Source organism: Cervus elaphus, chromosome 4 (genome assembly GCF_910594005.1).
Source record: "Cervus elaphus chromosome 4, mCerEla1.1, whole genome shotgun sequence".
NCBI lineage: Eukaryota > Metazoa > Chordata > Mammalia > Artiodactyla > Cervidae > Cervus > Cervus elaphus.
Genome location: NC_057818.1, coordinates 20,142,084 through 20,157,660, shown reverse-complemented (window position 1 = coordinate 20,157,660; position 15,577 = coordinate 20,142,084). Strand labels below are relative to the sequence as shown.

At 60.6% G+C, this 15,577-nt stretch overlaps 1 protein-coding gene across 6 annotated transcripts in view; it reads right to left on the bottom strand.

Moving 5' to 3' along the window:
• ADCY7 (adenylate cyclase 7) overlaps positions 1-15,577 on the bottom strand; it is a 61,826-nt gene that overhangs the window by 4,487 nt on the left and 41,762 nt on the right. For all 6 annotated transcript variants that reach the window (XM_043898416.1, XM_043898412.1, XM_043898413.1 and 3 more), the window contains exons 8-22: positions 14,385-14,512; positions 12,894-13,052; positions 12,536-12,668; positions 9,189-9,380; positions 8,796-8,830; positions 8,233-8,316; positions 7,956-8,028; positions 6,494-6,591; positions 5,510-5,594; positions 4,975-5,100; positions 4,037-4,135; positions 2,916-3,109; positions 1,982-2,072; positions 1,473-1,628; positions 648-794 (exon numbers count right to left, since the gene is read on the bottom strand). In XM_043898416.1, coding sequence (XP_043754351.1) covers positions 648-794; positions 1,473-1,628; positions 1,982-2,072; positions 2,916-3,109; positions 4,037-4,135; positions 4,975-5,100; positions 5,510-5,594; positions 6,494-6,591; positions 7,956-8,028; positions 8,233-8,316; positions 8,796-8,830; positions 9,189-9,380; positions 12,536-12,668; positions 12,894-13,052; positions 14,385-14,512 — 1,800 coding nt within the window. The remainder of the gene's footprint in view (positions 1-647; positions 795-1,472; positions 1,629-1,981; positions 2,073-2,915; positions 3,110-4,036; positions 4,136-4,974; positions 5,101-5,509; positions 5,595-6,493; positions 6,592-7,955; positions 8,029-8,232; positions 8,317-8,795; positions 8,831-9,188; positions 9,381-12,535; positions 12,669-12,893; positions 13,053-14,384; positions 14,513-15,577) is intronic.

Genomic DNA, 15,577 nt, shown 5'->3' with positions numbered 1-15,577 from the left:
ACTCCCTACAGGTGGGGACAGCCCCTGGTCCTCTCCCGCCCCTTTGTTCCCTGACACTGCTTGTCTTTTCCATTCTCATCTGGTCTCATTCCCCTGTGCTCCATCGCTCAGTCGTGTCTGACTCTTTGCCACCCCACAGACTGGGCCCACCAGGCTCCTCTATCCCTGGGGATTCTCCAGGCAAGAATACTGGAGTGGGTTGCTATGCCCTCCTCCAAGGGACCTTCCCAACCCAGGGATCGAACCCAGGTCCCCCGCATTGCAGGCAGATTCTTTACTGTCTGAGCCGTCAGGGAAGCCCGGTCTCATTCCTCCTAAGATGCAAACACCCCACTCAACAGTCTACAGAGGCATGCGGATTATTTGCAGCTAAGACTTAAGCCCAAACTGAGTGACTAACTCCGAAACAGACTGCCAGCACAGGCTAAGCAAGAAATGAAATAGTTCTACAACCTAAATCTAAGCAAGCTGCCAATCAGAGACGATAACACATTACATGCTGAAGAGACAAAAAAGGCAAATGTGTGTGTACCTGTCATAATTTGTGTGACGTGTGTTCCCCCCAAGGGAGCCGCAGCCCAGTGTTAGCGGGGCCTGGGGCGCCCCGGGCCCCGCCCCGCCCTCTGCAGGCTCCAGGGAGGCCTTACCTCGTCAAAGTCGGCAATGATCTCGTTGAGCAGGCGCAGGCACTCCAGCCCTTCCTTGTTGACGTCGCACTCCGTGTAGAATACTTTGAAGTCCGGCACCGACGCAAACATGACGCAGACGCAGTCGTAGGACTGATGGTACCAGTCCTGGGTCGGGCGAGGGGGAGACAGGACCCCATGGCCACCCGGCCTCCTTCGGGCAGGGCGGCGATTCCGCCTCACACTCCAGGAGCAGGTGTTGGGGGGCAGGGGGGACAGGAGGGGCTGAGCAGCGGTTCTCCACCCGGCCACATGAGACTCAACTGGGGACCATGATGGAACAGGAGGCTCTAGATCAGTTTGTTGAGGAGGGTGGGACTCAGGTTGGTTTGGGGCTCCTTTAGGTCCCCTGGGTCTGCACAGCTGGGGTTGAGAACCCCCAGGTATAGATGGTACCAGTCAGGAGGCCTGGGTTCTCTGCTCGCTGGGCCTGAGTTTCCATTGATAGGAAACTGCTGCACAGAACTGGTAGAAATGCGTGTTTTCATCAGCAGATGGTCCACATTACAAATAGCTGGACATGTGTTCCTTTCAACAATTCTGCCAGCCAAGTACTATCAGCCCCACTTTATAGATGTGAAAATCAAGGCCCAGGGTAGTGAGACCTGAACACAGGTCTCTACTCTGAAGGCTGTTTTCTTACAGCTAATGCCACACACAGTCTCCTGGGAGCGTCGGTGAGGCCAAGTGCCATGGAGACCAACTGCGGAAATCACCCTCCCTCCAGGAACCACACCTGTGCCTCCGGGCTCCCTGCCCGAGTGACTAGTCCCTTCTTGTCCCCACCTCGTTTAACTTGTCACCGATGAAGTGGGCGGCCACGTGCGCGGGCAGGACATTCTCTAGAAGAAGGCGGTTCACATTCTCCATGGTTTCAAACTCCTCATGTTCCTTCTTGAACTTCTTCTTCCACAGACAGTCCAGGCGGCAGTAATAGTCAATCTGTGGACAGGGGGACATCCATGTCCTGGCCGCAGTGAGCGAGGGCAGAGGGCAGAGCACACTCGTAACCCCAGGGGCTATGGAGCCACCCTGTGCCCCTGGCTGAGGTCTCCGACTCAAGAGCTGCCCTGCGGTGGCCTTGAAACCCCCGTCAGCCAAGACTTACAATCCTCAAGTGAGCCACATGATTAAATGTCACTCGAGTCCTGATGAAAAGTAAGGACGCTTAGGACCTGTGACCTCAGGAGCAGGATGCCATGAAAAGACTGCATCTTGTGAGTGGCTCCAAGTCTGAGGCCGCTCCCACCCCACCCCCAGCCTCTCTCCAAGCAGAGGGGCCTCCCGGGCTGCACCTGTCTGGAGAGCATGATGAGGGTGGTATAGAACAAGACCAGGTAGAAATTGATCATCGTCTTCAGATGCCACGAACAGGAGGAGGAGCCGCTAAACACGAGGAAGAAAAGCAGATGTCACCTCCACTTCCCCCGGAAGCCCCCACAAGTACGGGCCCAGACCCAGGGCTAGCCCCTGGGAAAGTGAGCGAGATGGAAGGGTGCTGCCCTCAGAGCCCATGTGTCATGGCTGGCGAACAAGGTGCTCCAGGTTGTAAAGGAAAGGGGGAGGTACAGGGGAGGCTGACGGGGAGGTGACATCAGAGCTGACACCTGGTCACAGGGAAGGCCATGGCAAAGTCAAGCACTGTAGGCGGGTGGGGGGCAGCCAAAGGCAGCCCACGCTCAAGGTGAGCAGGGCTTGCGGAAGGAGTCGCAGGTGCCAGCCAGGCCCGTAGGAGCAGACCTTGTTCTGGGTCCCCCGCTTTCTGCCTTTTAGTTCAAGGCAGCCGGGTCTCTCTCCTCGACCCACCTGAGCCCCCAGCCCCAGAAGCAGGCACACGGTAGCCCCTCCCGTGTGTCTGGGAACAGACCAGGGACGGCCGCTCTCTGCAGAACTCTGACCCAGGACACGGCTCAGAGCCGGGCGCTGGGCTAAGGGCTGCAGCCTCCACCTCCCACCCCAGACTGGCCTAGAGACAGGATGACCCGCTGGCCTCTGGGGACCGGGGACACACCCCCTGCTGATGAGTCACATTCAGTCCTGAGCGCCGCAGACCCAGGGCCATCACTTCCCCTGCCAGGCCAGCCCACAAGCTCTCTGGTCCATGGGGGACTGTAGATGCAAAAGCCCCCAAGCGTGAAATATCACGGAGACAAAGCAAAGGGCGCTGCAGCGGGCCACAGTCAGGACGGGCAGTGGGCGGGGGGTCCTGAGTGAGGGACGGGGCCTCACCTGAGGGTGCCGTTGGTCCCGGTGAGGTTGCCCAGGCTGTGGTCACAGCAGTCCCACTGCCAGCTCGGGGAGACGTTGAAGAGGACCAGGTAGGCCACCAAGGCCACAGTCAGCAGCACGACCTTCAGCTCCAGGCTCATCCGCAGGAAGACAGAGCAGGCGATGAAGGCCAGGATGCAGCTGCAGGTGTAACACTGGGGAGACAGGGATGTCGGTCACCCTACCTCCCGTCACCAAGAGGGACCTCCCGGACCAAAGGTCGCCAGAGGGAGGGACACCTTGAGCCATAGGGGAATCCATGAAGAACCAGCATGTCTTCAGCATCACTCTCCTGCCTCCCTTAACAAGGAGCCGGCAATGGAACCTAAAACTTTCTATAATATATTGTTTTTAGCATAAGTTTACTTCCACTTACAGCCAATGAACTCATTTAAAAGGAAAAAAAATGTAGTCAATGAAAATGCCAGTGCCACGTGGCCGTGACAAGGTCTTGAGTTCTGCCATGAGCTGGTCCCTCCCGAAGTGCCTCTCTGCCCATGTCAGTCTCCTGCTCAAGATCATGCTGTGGCTCCCCAGTGTCCCCAGCATAAACGGAGCTGCTCACCCTGGCCCTTGTGCTCTGCCCAGAGCTGGATCTAGCCTACCTCTGTCTTCATCTCCCAGCCCTCCCCCCTCCTCCCTGTGACACAACCCCCTGAAACCTACTGTGCCCAACACCTGGCTCGGCTTTTCCTCTCTGTCCCACCTCCTATCTCCCTGCCGACCCATGACCTCTGCCCTTCAGAGACCAGCTCGAGTCCCCCACCATCCCCCTCAAGTCCCACCGCCCTCACTCTGTCCAGGAGGGCACTCCAGGCATGGCCTCTGGTGTCAGCCCGCCTGGGCCCGGCCCTGGCCCCTCCACCTCTGAAGCAAACCCGTCACCCTCCCCACGCCAAGTCCCCGCCCACGAAGAGAGATCATGGCGGGCGTGGTGGAGGACAACCGCCAGCGCCCAGACCCCCTGCTCTGCCTGCCTTCCCGCCTCTCCTGGGAGAGCCCAAGGGCTCCAGAGCTCAGCACACTCAGCGTGCAGGGAAAATCCGAGTGAGGGCTCGGGGCACCCGGAGGGGCACGCTCACCGGGAGGAGCCAGCACGGGGTCCTCTGCCAGCTGCTCACAGCACTCAGGCCTGTCTCGTTCCCGACAGACAGCCCCCGGTCCGGGCAGGTCATCAGCGGCTACAGACAAGACAAAGGTCCTGTGAGAGGTGGTCTGGGGGCGACCCAGGGTCTGCTCAGGCCACGCAGGGCTGGGCGCAGAGGGCAGGGCTCAGGGCTCCGCAGGCACAGTGAGCATCTCCTGCCAGGCACGGCTCTAAGCCCAGCCCAGGGGCACGGCACCCCAACCTCCCACCGCAGCCGCAGCTCCACTGCAGGGGAAGGGAGTCAAAGCAAGGCATGTGGATCCTGCCCCAGAGCCCCTGGGGCTGACTCGGGGAGAAGCTGGGAGTGACGTTTTCAGTCCCCTTCTCCCCGGGTGATGCTGAGGGAGGCGGTCACAGAGTCCCGAGTGCAGGGGACACGGAGGTCGCCGGGGGAGATGCCGACTCTAGATGTGGGGACAGGCAGGACTGGCCAGGACGAGTGCCGTCTGAGCACGAAGCATGTGAGCCAACCCGCCAAGGGGGGCCTGCGTGCCCCCCAGCGCATGCCCAGGGCAGCTTGACCCCAGTGAGGAGACCGGGGTCTCCGAGAGGCTGAGTCAGGACCTCCTCGGGGGCTGGAGAAAGACCAGGACGTCAAGGACACTGCAGTGGCCAGGTGAGCGCTCTGGGGGCCCCCGAGTCCTCGGGGGACCAATGCAGGCTGAGGACCTCAGAGCCGCCACGGGGACTGCCACAGGCCCGGCCCACCAGGCTGTGGATGTGGCCACACCAGATGCTGCTTTTAGGCAACAGGATTATGAGATTCTAGGGCCTAGAGGTTCCCAGGGTCGAAGACTGGCTCCCTCCTCCCCGGAAGTGTGCTCAGCCCGAGGGGTGCTGGCCAGGCCCACCAGCCCCGGCCACAGCACCCACCAGGTTGATGACGGCGATGACCAGCAGGCTGCCGATGGTCAGGACGGCCAGGGACACCCGAAGCAGGGGCTGCGTCTCCACGCTCTCGGCGATGGCTCGCAGCATCCCCCAGGCCGGGCAGCACCTCTGTGGAATCACAGTGTCATCACAGAACACCCGCAGCACCCAGAGGGGCCGGGCCAGGCCGGGGAGGGGGCCCACAGCCCAGGCGCAGAGTGAGCGCTTCCAAGAGCTCCGAGCGGGGATCAGGAGTGCTATGCCTCTGTCCAGCCCGGAGCTCAGCACACACGTGGTGAGCAGACGGAAGGGACATCCCCACCCTTGGGGCTGGGACAGCCATGGCCGTGTGGGGCCCACTAGCACCTAGGAAAGAGAATCCTGGGAGGAGTCTCCAGGGCACTCAGCACTGTCCTCCAGGCTGGGGTGCAGAGCTCGTGGGGAGGGGCCGGGGCTCGGGGCCGGGGTTTATCCCACCACCGCCCCGACACCTGCTGGGCCCTGCCGGCGCTCCGTCAGGGGCTGCCCACCCGCTCACCAAGAACTCATCGGCGAAGCACAAGACGAGCACCAGCCCCAGCATGCAGGCCACCAGCCCAAAGGACACGGCCAGAGTCTTCGTCCTGGAAAAGAAGGAAAAACCTAAGTTTGAGGGGACCCTCTGCCCAGGGCATGCTCCCCACCCCCAGCACCTCAGCCAAAGGGGGACTCTGCACACCGTGGTCCGGCTGCCTCATGAACAACACACAAGTCCAGGATCAAATGCACCCCATTTCTGGGCCCAGTACACAAGGAATAAGTGGTTACACAGCCTTTACACCCCTGCCCAGCAAGCACATAAGCACACCCAAACGTGCTCCTTATTTCGTCTTCCTTAAGCACATCCTGAACCACAGTCCTAGTGGAGCCTTTGGCCTAAGCACCCTTCCAGAGGCCACCAAGGAGCGGACCTGACTCTCTCCCTGTGACCTCAGCCCCCTGTCCCTGCCCCTGCTCCCATCAACAGAGCCCCACCCTCCACCCCGGAGCCTCAATTTCCCACACCTAAGAGGCAGACGGTGGCAGTTACAATTTCAGGACGTGGCCCTTTCTACAACTCCAAACACCTAGGAAAACTGAAATGCCTGCAGGGTCACGCAGATAACCGGTGACTGTGGAGGAGGGAGGCGTGTGGGAGTGGGGAGGCCTGCGGCTTGACAGAGCAAGCACCTTCAATTAAAACGAAAAACTGCCGTGGCTGATTCATGTCAGTGTATGGCAAAAACCACCACAGTATTGTAAAGTAATTAGCCTCCAATTAAAATAAATAATTTTTTTAAAAAAAATAAAAACTGAATGTTGGCAACTCCAGGTATGGGGACCACTGCACCCAGGCTGGTTTCTGCACCTCGGAGGTCTAAAGTGCCTCGAGTTACTCACGGCCAGCCCCTTCTCACAGGTGTCCTGATGGGATCTGCAGGGTCCCCAGCCCTCCTCGCCTGACCCTGGTGGGCCTGACCATCCGGCCCGGCCCCCGACTGACCTGGACAACAGCAAGATGTGGACGAGCAGGATGCAGACGAAGACGAGGCTGGCACAAGCGAAGTAGTAGCGGACCCGGGGGATGGGCGCCAGGCGGTACTGGGGGCGACAGAGACTGTGAGGGGCGGTCGGGCAGCCGAGGCCCCACCCACAGAGCCACTTGCCCTGACCCCTTCCCAGCTCCACCCTGGCTCCAGTTAAACATCTTTTTAAAAAAACACCCTTACACCGCCTCTGTGACTTCACCGTGCTGCTGTTACATCATCGTGAGCAAACCATTCTCATTTGTTTCCATTTTGCAGATTCTCTTTTATATTCAGAGGCAACCCCTTCCCTTCCCCTACCTGGCTCGGGTCTCTGACTTTATTTCCCAGGTCCCTGAAAATCCCATAGCCCAAGTGAGCTCCGCAGTTGCTGTGACAGGTACTACCGGTGGGTCTGTTCTCACCCCAAACTGAGAAGCACAACCAGGCCTGAGCCCTGAGCCCTTGGATGGGGGGCCCTGTGCTGCCCGCCCCTCCACACCAGGCAGATCTCTGCCCGCGGGGCTCCTGCAGAAGGTTAGCAAACCGAGGTTCAGGGAGCGGACAGCCCGTCTGGGTCTTGCAGCAGCAGGAGGCCACCAGACGGCTCTCCTGGTGACCGCACCTGCCTTCGGGCCCCAAGCTCCCCGCGCAGGGAGACCCCAAGAGATCCTGGAGGCTGAAATGGCAGAGAGGTCCCAGCATGAGGGCACTATGGGCTGGGCCACCCTCTCAGGCCACACCTGAGGCCAAGATGCTCCAAACCTCAGAGTCTGTGAAAAGGGTACTAGCACCCACCTCGGCCAGCAGGTGAGGGTGGAATGACCATGTGTGGGCCTTGGATGCTGCTAGAACCCATAGGCCCTCAATAGATAAGTGAATGGGGACTTCCCTGGTGGTCCAGTAGCTAAGACTCTGTTTCCCAATGCAGGGGACCGGGGTTCAATCCTTGGTCAGGGAACTAGATCCCACATGCCACAACTAAAGATCTCGCATGCCTCAACAAAAAACTAAAGATGCTTCATTCCACACTAAGAACAGCCCAGCCAAATTTAAAAAAAAATAAAAAGGTCACTAGCAGGACACAGCATGGTATTACAGCGGCCAGATGCAGGGACCAGTTGGGCCCCATCAAACCATACTAAGTTTGGGGCTTTTTCCTAAAAAGGTCAACACTGTCAGCCACTGTGTGAGGTCTGGCAAGTAGGGAGCAAAGCCTCCCAGACCCCAGTAGGCGAACCACTCCCAGGCATGGCAGGCAGAGTGGTGAGACCAACAGAGACCCCAGCAGGCTGGATGGACTCCTGACCCCTCCCTGGTGGCAGCTGGATGATTCCCCAACACCTTCCCGGAGCAGACCTTCTGGGGGTGTTGGCTGCCCCTGTCCCCCACCCCCAGACCTTGGAGCCCTCCTTCCTGGGGCTGCTCTGAGGTCCTCACCTCTCGCTCGAAGCCCTTCTCCAGGAAAATGGACCCAAAGGTGGAGAAGTCATCAGACTTGGAGCAGCAGGGTCTGTGGAGCGGAGACACAGCAGGAAGGGGTGAAGCCTCGAGGAGTCGGGGCGGGGTGACAGGGGCCACCCTCAGGGGAGAGGGGGGTGGGGCGGAGCACAGGGGCCCACCCTCAGATGGCCACATGGTGGACACAGCCCCTGGGCATGAGGCACAAGGAAGATGGTCCCTGCTTGAGGGAGGCGGGGGGTCTCAAGAGCCTCACCTGGTAGAGCTGAGCCCCTCGATGGCTGACAACATCTCATCATCGTAAGAGTCATCCTCTGAGCGCCCCTTGGGGGACGTGCTTCTGGAATCAGATACCCACAGCAGCATCAGCCTGGGGACCTATATCCACTCCCCCAGAGGCAAGGGGGTGGATGAGATGACTCACCCAAAGTGGGGTTCCCAGGTGCCCGCAGGAGGTCCCAGAGCCTCGTGCAGGATGGAGGAGCGTCAGGCTGGACCCACTAAGGCCCAGAGAGGGCAAGTGAAGGCCCAGCATCACACAGCATCACCCAGCAGCGGCCCAAAGTCTCTTCCACTAAACCCCAGGTATCCCTCACACCAATCCCAATGACCCCACCACAGGGTGAGTATACAGCAAGCACTCAATCACTGTGAAGTTCTGGTTCCTAGAAACACTCTGACCCAAGCTAGGGCGAAATCTGCAGTCAAGGCTGAGCCTTGTGGAACTGCCGTTCAGGACAGAGGCTGATCAGGGCAGCCTGCCTGGAGGAGGTGACTGGGGCAGGACTTGGCCAGGAAAGCAGGGGACAGGGCACAAACCTGTCAGGGGTCCGGTGGCGCCGCAGGGGAACAGCCTGGAAGGGAAAGGAGGCGAAGGTTATTCTCGAGGACATGGGCCTGGTGCAGGTCTTGGGGCTGGGTCTATCACCTCGGGTACCCTCGGGTGCACGGACCATCCAGGCTGCAGGCTCCCGGGACTGAAGCTGAACTTGGTCTGGGGAACCAGAAGGCCAGAGACATCCCCAGCCCCCTGGAGCATTCTCCAAATGCCCTCACTTCCCCAAGGGCCCCAGGAGGGAGGGAGGCAGGGCAGAGCCCAGAACCATCCTGCCCATGCAGAGAGCCAGGCTCAGACAGAAGGACCCCTTAGCGTGGGCCCCCCTGCCCTTTCCCGGGGCCCCACCTCCCAGCTCCCTGGGAGGAGGGTCCTACCTTGGGCCTCCGCCCGTGGGACACAAGGGTCTCACTGCTGCTCACGCTCTCGCGTTGGTTGAGGTGCGCGAAGGGGCGAGCCGCCCCCCAGGACTCCAGGTAGCGCGTCATTCGCACGGATGCCCGCATCTTCAGGGCCGCGTCCCCCTTGTTCTTGGGGTTGTGCTGGCTGGGCTGGGGCGGCTGCTGGCTCTGAGGGCAGACACAGACACAGCCTGTCCCGCCCCTCCCTTCTCAGCCCAGGAAGGGGCCCCCACCCACACCCTGCTCCCCAAGAAATGGGATGCTGCCCAGAGCGCTGGTCCATCTGGAGAAAAGGGAAAATGACAAAGCGAACTGCTGGGGCTGCAGCCCCTCCGGGACTGGCGGAAGCCCAGTGCACTCCCCAGCTGGGCTCCAAAGAGGCCCCAGCTCAGGGACCTCACCCTGCCCCAACCACAGCTGTACACAGCCCCTCAGCCCCACCTCCGCCTCCCCAGGGCAAGAAGTGGGTTAAGGTCCCAAGCCCAAAGGCCCCGCTTGGCCCGTGAAAGCCCATCGGCCCCTCCCAGTGGAGGTACCCCAGGGAGATGGCGCCCAGGGAAGCCACAGGCATCCTGCCTTGCCCACCCTCATGCGGCTGGCACATGTCCTCCCCTGGCAGCAGCGGGAGGAAGGGGAGTGCTGGCCGGCAGCCCGGAGTGATGGCCAACCCAGGGCTGAACCCACACCCCCATGGGCCAGCACTCCAGACAGTTCCACTCATACTGCCCTCAGACCGCGGCATGGGTCCACCGTCCGCCACACGCCCTCTGTGTCCGTGCCAAGGACGCGGTGGCTCGGCCAGGCCCCGAGCGAGGGGCCCACCTTCCCCCAATCTGGAACAACAACCCGCCTGGGACCATCCGAAAGGCCACCAGGGACAAGCTTGAGCCATCTTGAGTCCTCTCCCCCCCACCAACGCTCCTGCCGTCCAGGAGTCCCAGTCTGCAGGGGTTCCCACAAACACCCACATGGACCAGCACCTACAGCCACAAACGCTTGTCAAGCCACAAGCAGCAACTTTCCTGGAAGCTTCTTGCCTCCTTCGGGATAGAAACATTCTTAACCCCTGAGCCATGTCTGTGTGCCTGGCCAGAGGAAATGGCACAGGGTTCTGTCCTTGTGAGAAAAATCCCAGGGTCTGGAGAGCGAGCGTTGCCCTGCAGTGACTGACCTGCCCTGGAAGTCAGGTGGGTGGGGGACAGTCACATTTCTGTGCCTCCCCCTTCACTGTCAGCAGCCCTGCCAACACGGCACTCAGCTCTTCAAGTTCAAGGTCACTGGCACTTTCTCACTTTCTCTCTTAGGGCAGGGACGCCAGACACTGTCCCTAAAAGTTCAATGTGAACTGAAGGTCCATCAGTTCTGAGTAAAAATACACCTGTTCATAAGCAGGGCCAAGGGAGGGTTCACAGACCCCCCTTCCAGCCACCTCTGGACACTCATCCTGGGGGGCCTCACACACACGAGCCCACAGAAGCCAGAGCTGGGAATGGGCCTCCCATCCACCACGGGAGATGAGCCCAAGCATCCGTGTGGTGTGCGCTGCAGTCACGAGAAGAGATGCGGGCGGTCTCTGCGCACAGAAGGGAAGGTCTCTGAGCTACACTACAAGGTTTGCCCTGGTGGTTGGGAGGTGGGTGGAGGGGGCGCTACTCGGAGGGCAGAGTTTTTCCATCTACTTACCCACATAGACACCTCTGGAAGGAACACACTCACCGCACGGGTCCCCTCTAGAGGGGACGTGCCGGCTGTAGACAGAGATGCTTGGAAAACTTGTCTACAACACGCCCCTCATTCTTCTGAATTTTTGACTACATGAATGAGTAAAATTAAACAAAGATGGGGGAAGGTAGGGTTGCCAGGTAAATTACAGAAAGCCCAATTAACCCTGCATGAGCCTCTCGTACTAAAAATCTCCGTTCATCTGGAACGCGACTCAGACTGGGCATCTGTGGTTGTACCTGCTGACCCGGCAGCCCTGAGGGGTGGGTTTTGGGGCCACGCCTACCACCGCCTTGAGCTCAAGGGCTCTGCTTCATTCATTCACCAGCTGTCTGGGCCCCAGCTCCATGCCAGGCGCTGTTCAAGGACCCAGGGCTGCAGCCCAGAGAAGAGGGATCCCGCCCGAGCCTACCCACATGGAGCTCACACTGACAATAAACAGTAAAGGATGAACGGGGCACTTGGGACAGAGGGAAGAGGGCTCTGGGCAGAGGGAGCAGCAGTGACCTGGGTCCTGCCATATTAAGAGCCTGGCGTGGAGGGACGGGGACTGGCACAGGGCTGGGGAGGAAAGGGAGGGGATCGATCTGAGGAGTGGGCGGGGCCCGAGGAGAGGGCGGGACCGAGGGTAGGTGGGGCTCGTAGTGGGCGGGGCTAATGGTGGGCGGGGCCCAGAGCTGTCGGGTGAGGGGCCGGGTGGGTTCCCCCATGGTGGGCCAGGAGCAGCCCCAGGGTACCCAGGCAGGGTTTCCCCGGATGCCAACTCAGAGTTGCTGGCCCACCGAGGGTGCCCTGGGAACACCGGCAGGATGAAGCCCGAGGGGGTGAGGAGAAGTTCAGAGACTGGCCCTCAGCCCCCCTGGAGACTGGCAGCCGGGTCAGCCCTGAGGACAGCCAAGGCCAGAGTGAGAGGGAGCCCAGAGAGCCGGCCCCGGCCGACATTCTTGAGCAAGCCCCAAGGATGACTCACCGAGGACGGCCAGACGAGCTGGCCTCCCGCAGGCGGGAAAGAATGGCCCCTGCAGACGCGGGTGGGCTGGGGGCAGGACCAGGGCCGAGCGTCTGAGAGAGGCTCCACAGCCTCCCACCCTGCCCCGCCACGGGGGTCCTGACGAAAGAGGGGCCCACAGAGAACACAGAGGCGCCAGCGGGGCAGGTGGACACGGCGGGTCAGACACACGGACGCTCCTCCTGCCTAGCGGCCCCTTGGCCGACCCTTGCTTCCCGACTCCCATCCAAGGCGTGTTTTGTAAAATGTGCCTTGAAAATCTGGAAGATTAGTGACAGCCTCGTGGAAAATAAACTAATAGTGGCTAGAATGTCACTACAGTTAGTTGGAGAATGTTGACGATACACCCAGCTCATGGTGAAGGCTTCACTCAGACTGGCTTTTTCTCCTCCTGAGCTAAGCTCTGTTGCCATTCCCATTTCACAGAAAAGAACACTGAGGCCCAGAGAAGATGTCACCTGGGGCCTAAAACATACCTGGTGACGGGACGCTCCCCCTTCCCGCCTCTCTCTCCTTGGGCACCGTTCCCCAGGTGTGGACCCTGGCTCCTGCATGACACCCACCCCCGCCCCGCCGCAGCTGAGCCTCGTACCCGGGGGTCGATGACCAGGTAGGTGCGGATGTTCATCTCTTTGAGGTAAGGGTCCCGCTGCTGCCCGTGCCCGTCCTCCACCTCGTACGCCTTGTCCAGGTGCTTCAGCGTCGCCTCTGTGATGTGCACCCGGCTGGGGGAGACCAGAGTCAGACAGCAGCAGGGCCTCCAGAGAGGGTGGGGGTACCCGCCCAGGGGGTGCACAGCAGACAGGGCCGAGCAGACCGGAGCCCAGGCGAGCGCCCCCCCACTTCGGGGTCCTGGATCTCCCTCTCTGAGCCCAGGCTGCCCCTCCCCCACGTCAGCCCACAGTCCGCCCCCTGACCTCTGACCTGCCCGCTGGCCAGCTGAGCCTCACCCAGGGACTCCGGCCGCCTCCATCCTGTTGGCCAGGGACACGTCGTGGGACCACACGTCGTACTGCCACTTGCGGAGCCCGATGACACCGCACAGCACGTTCCCCGAGTGGATGCCCACACGCATGCTGATGTCCACGCCTGTGGCCTCCCGCACCTGCCTGGGGCAGAGGCTGGTCACCCCACCTCAGCCAGGGGTCCAGAGGGGCCCTAAACCCTAGGACAGGCTCAAGATCCCTGTCCGGGGTGTGAGCAGCATGTGGGGACAGGGCAGGCCCAGCTCACAGGACAGAAGCTTCTCAGCCTGAGGGGCTGCCTCCTTGAAAGGGGATGAGCCCCCCCATCCCCAGGAGTGTGCAAATAGATGTGGTCACCCCCATGTTCAAAGGCTACTAGAAAAAGGAAGAAATGCAATTGTCACCGGTCACCATGGCTCATGGGGAAGGCCTTAAGAGTCTATCACTGGGTGTTCCCCCTGCCCGGCAGCCCCAGCTGGTATCTGCAGAAGGATCCGGGCACCACCCAAACCCAGCAGAGACAAAGAACATGGGGACAGCTTTGGGGGGCCTTACACACCCCCACTTCTTGGAAATGGGAGCACTGAGGACTGCAGCAGTACTCAGTACAAGGAGCCCCAACTTAGGCTTCCCCAGGGCACAAGGCATCCCCAACATGAACAGGGCCCTCTGGGGTCCCTCTGACAAGTGGGGGAGGGTCCAGGGAGCAGCCAGTGCCATGTGCCCACCAACGGGCTGGAGACGGACCCAGCCTGCTGGGTCAGAGCCAGAGGAGGCAGGGGGCCCCGCGCAACATCCACATTCTCCAGGGAGGGACGTGAGCCCCGAGAGCGCAGCGCCAGCCTGAGATCACTCAGGCGGCGACGCACAGCCAGGCTGTGACCTGGACCCCTGACTCCCAGGCGATGATTTGTCTGGTGAGACTTCAGGAGGAAGACAAGCTGGAGCTGGGTTTGCACAGGGGCTGTGCACGCACCCTGCTCTGTCCTGAACACTGGCTGGGGTGGCCAGGCCCGCCTGACCACAGACCACAGCTGCCCTGGGCTCCAGAGAACCTCGTGGGGAGCTAAATGTTGGTGGGAAGGAGTCGTGGGAGGCTGGGGGTCTCCCTGCAGCTGAGGGCTAGTTCCCCAACTCCCAGGGTCTTCACAGGGGGAGCAGGAAGCAGATGGAGGCCTGGAGTCAGACCCTATGTTGGCCACCTCCCCTGCCGCTGCAAAGGCTGTCTCCGGAGAAACAGAGCTCCCCAACCATCCTCACTTCGGGGGTTCTCTGCTACTCGGAGTCCCAGCGGAGCCCAGAGGGAGGGATGTAAACACAGTGCTGAGTGGTCCAGGTAAGCCTCCTGCACCCTTGCAGCCTCAGTTTCCTCATCTGCAAAGTGGGGACAATGTGTTCCCCACCATGCCTTGGGGAGCAGGAAGGGTCCGTCGTGATGACAGACCCCCGGGCCCTGGACCTGGCTGTGTTACCTACTTGATGGCCTCACACATGTCCAGCCCCATCTTCACGCAGTTGCGGGCGTGGCTGGGCAGGGACACGGGCAAGCCGGACACGCAGTAGTAGCAGTCGCCCAGGATCTTAATCCGCATGCACTCGTTGGCCTGCAAGGCGAGGGAGAGGCCTGCTCCACAGACGGCCCAGGGGCCAGGGAGCAGGCCTGTCAGCCACCTCCCCACACCCTCCAGAGTCAGCCAGGCTCTTTTCTGGCCAGAGGCTTTTTCCCCCGGGGCATCAAACACCAGCAGCTGCTTCTGGGCCTGGCAAAAGGACTGGGGACGCAGGAGCTCTGTAGGAGGAACCCTAAGCAGGTGTCAAGGATGAAATCAAGTGTTATGAAAGGCGGCCACCTGAGTGCCTCTAGGGAGCCACTACTTTTGGTTTCATTCACCCATGCACTGTTTGAGCTTCTACTGAGTCCCCTGTCCTGCCCCAGACACTGGGATACAGCAGTGAGCAAAACAGAAAACAATCCTGCAGCCAGAGGTAGGGCTGGACACTAGATAAATAAAATCGACAGACACCCATAATGATAAGTGCTATGGAAAAAAAAATGAGGAATGAGGAGGAAGAGGAAGCTTCCAGGAGTCCAGAGAAGGCCTCCCAGTGAAAGTAATTTCGAGAAATGTCCTAAAGGAGCCGAGGGAGCAAGCCCTGTCAGGAGCTGGAGGAAGAGCATCCTGGGCAGAGGGAAGCAGACTGTGCAAAGGCCCTGAGGCCACGAAGCTGTTGGAGACACAGCACAACAGTCTGTGCGGAGGAAGTGGAGGGGATGAGAACAGAGAGGCAACAGCAGCCTTAAGCTTCAGGGTCAGTAGGTGTCAAAGGTAACCAAGGAGACAGCTATGCCGCCAGGGACACAGGGTCTGGGGAATGGGCAGAGAGCAGAGAGCAAAGATGGGCGTGGGGAGAGAAGGTGGCGTCATGGAGGAGAATGCTCTTGGAGGGGAAGGGAAGGCCAGGCAGGCTGTCTGAAGTCCCATCCAAGGTGGTGCTGCGGCCACTTGACCCCCAGAAGCCCTGAGCAAAGGGGGCCACACATACCAAGGCCTGGGGGTGGGGGTTGGGAGAACAGGAAGGAGGAGCTGCCCCCTGGGCTGCACGCTGCACCCCAACTGCATGCTTTATTTACAGAGACCCCACCAGGAAGCCCTGCCCTGGCTCCCTCC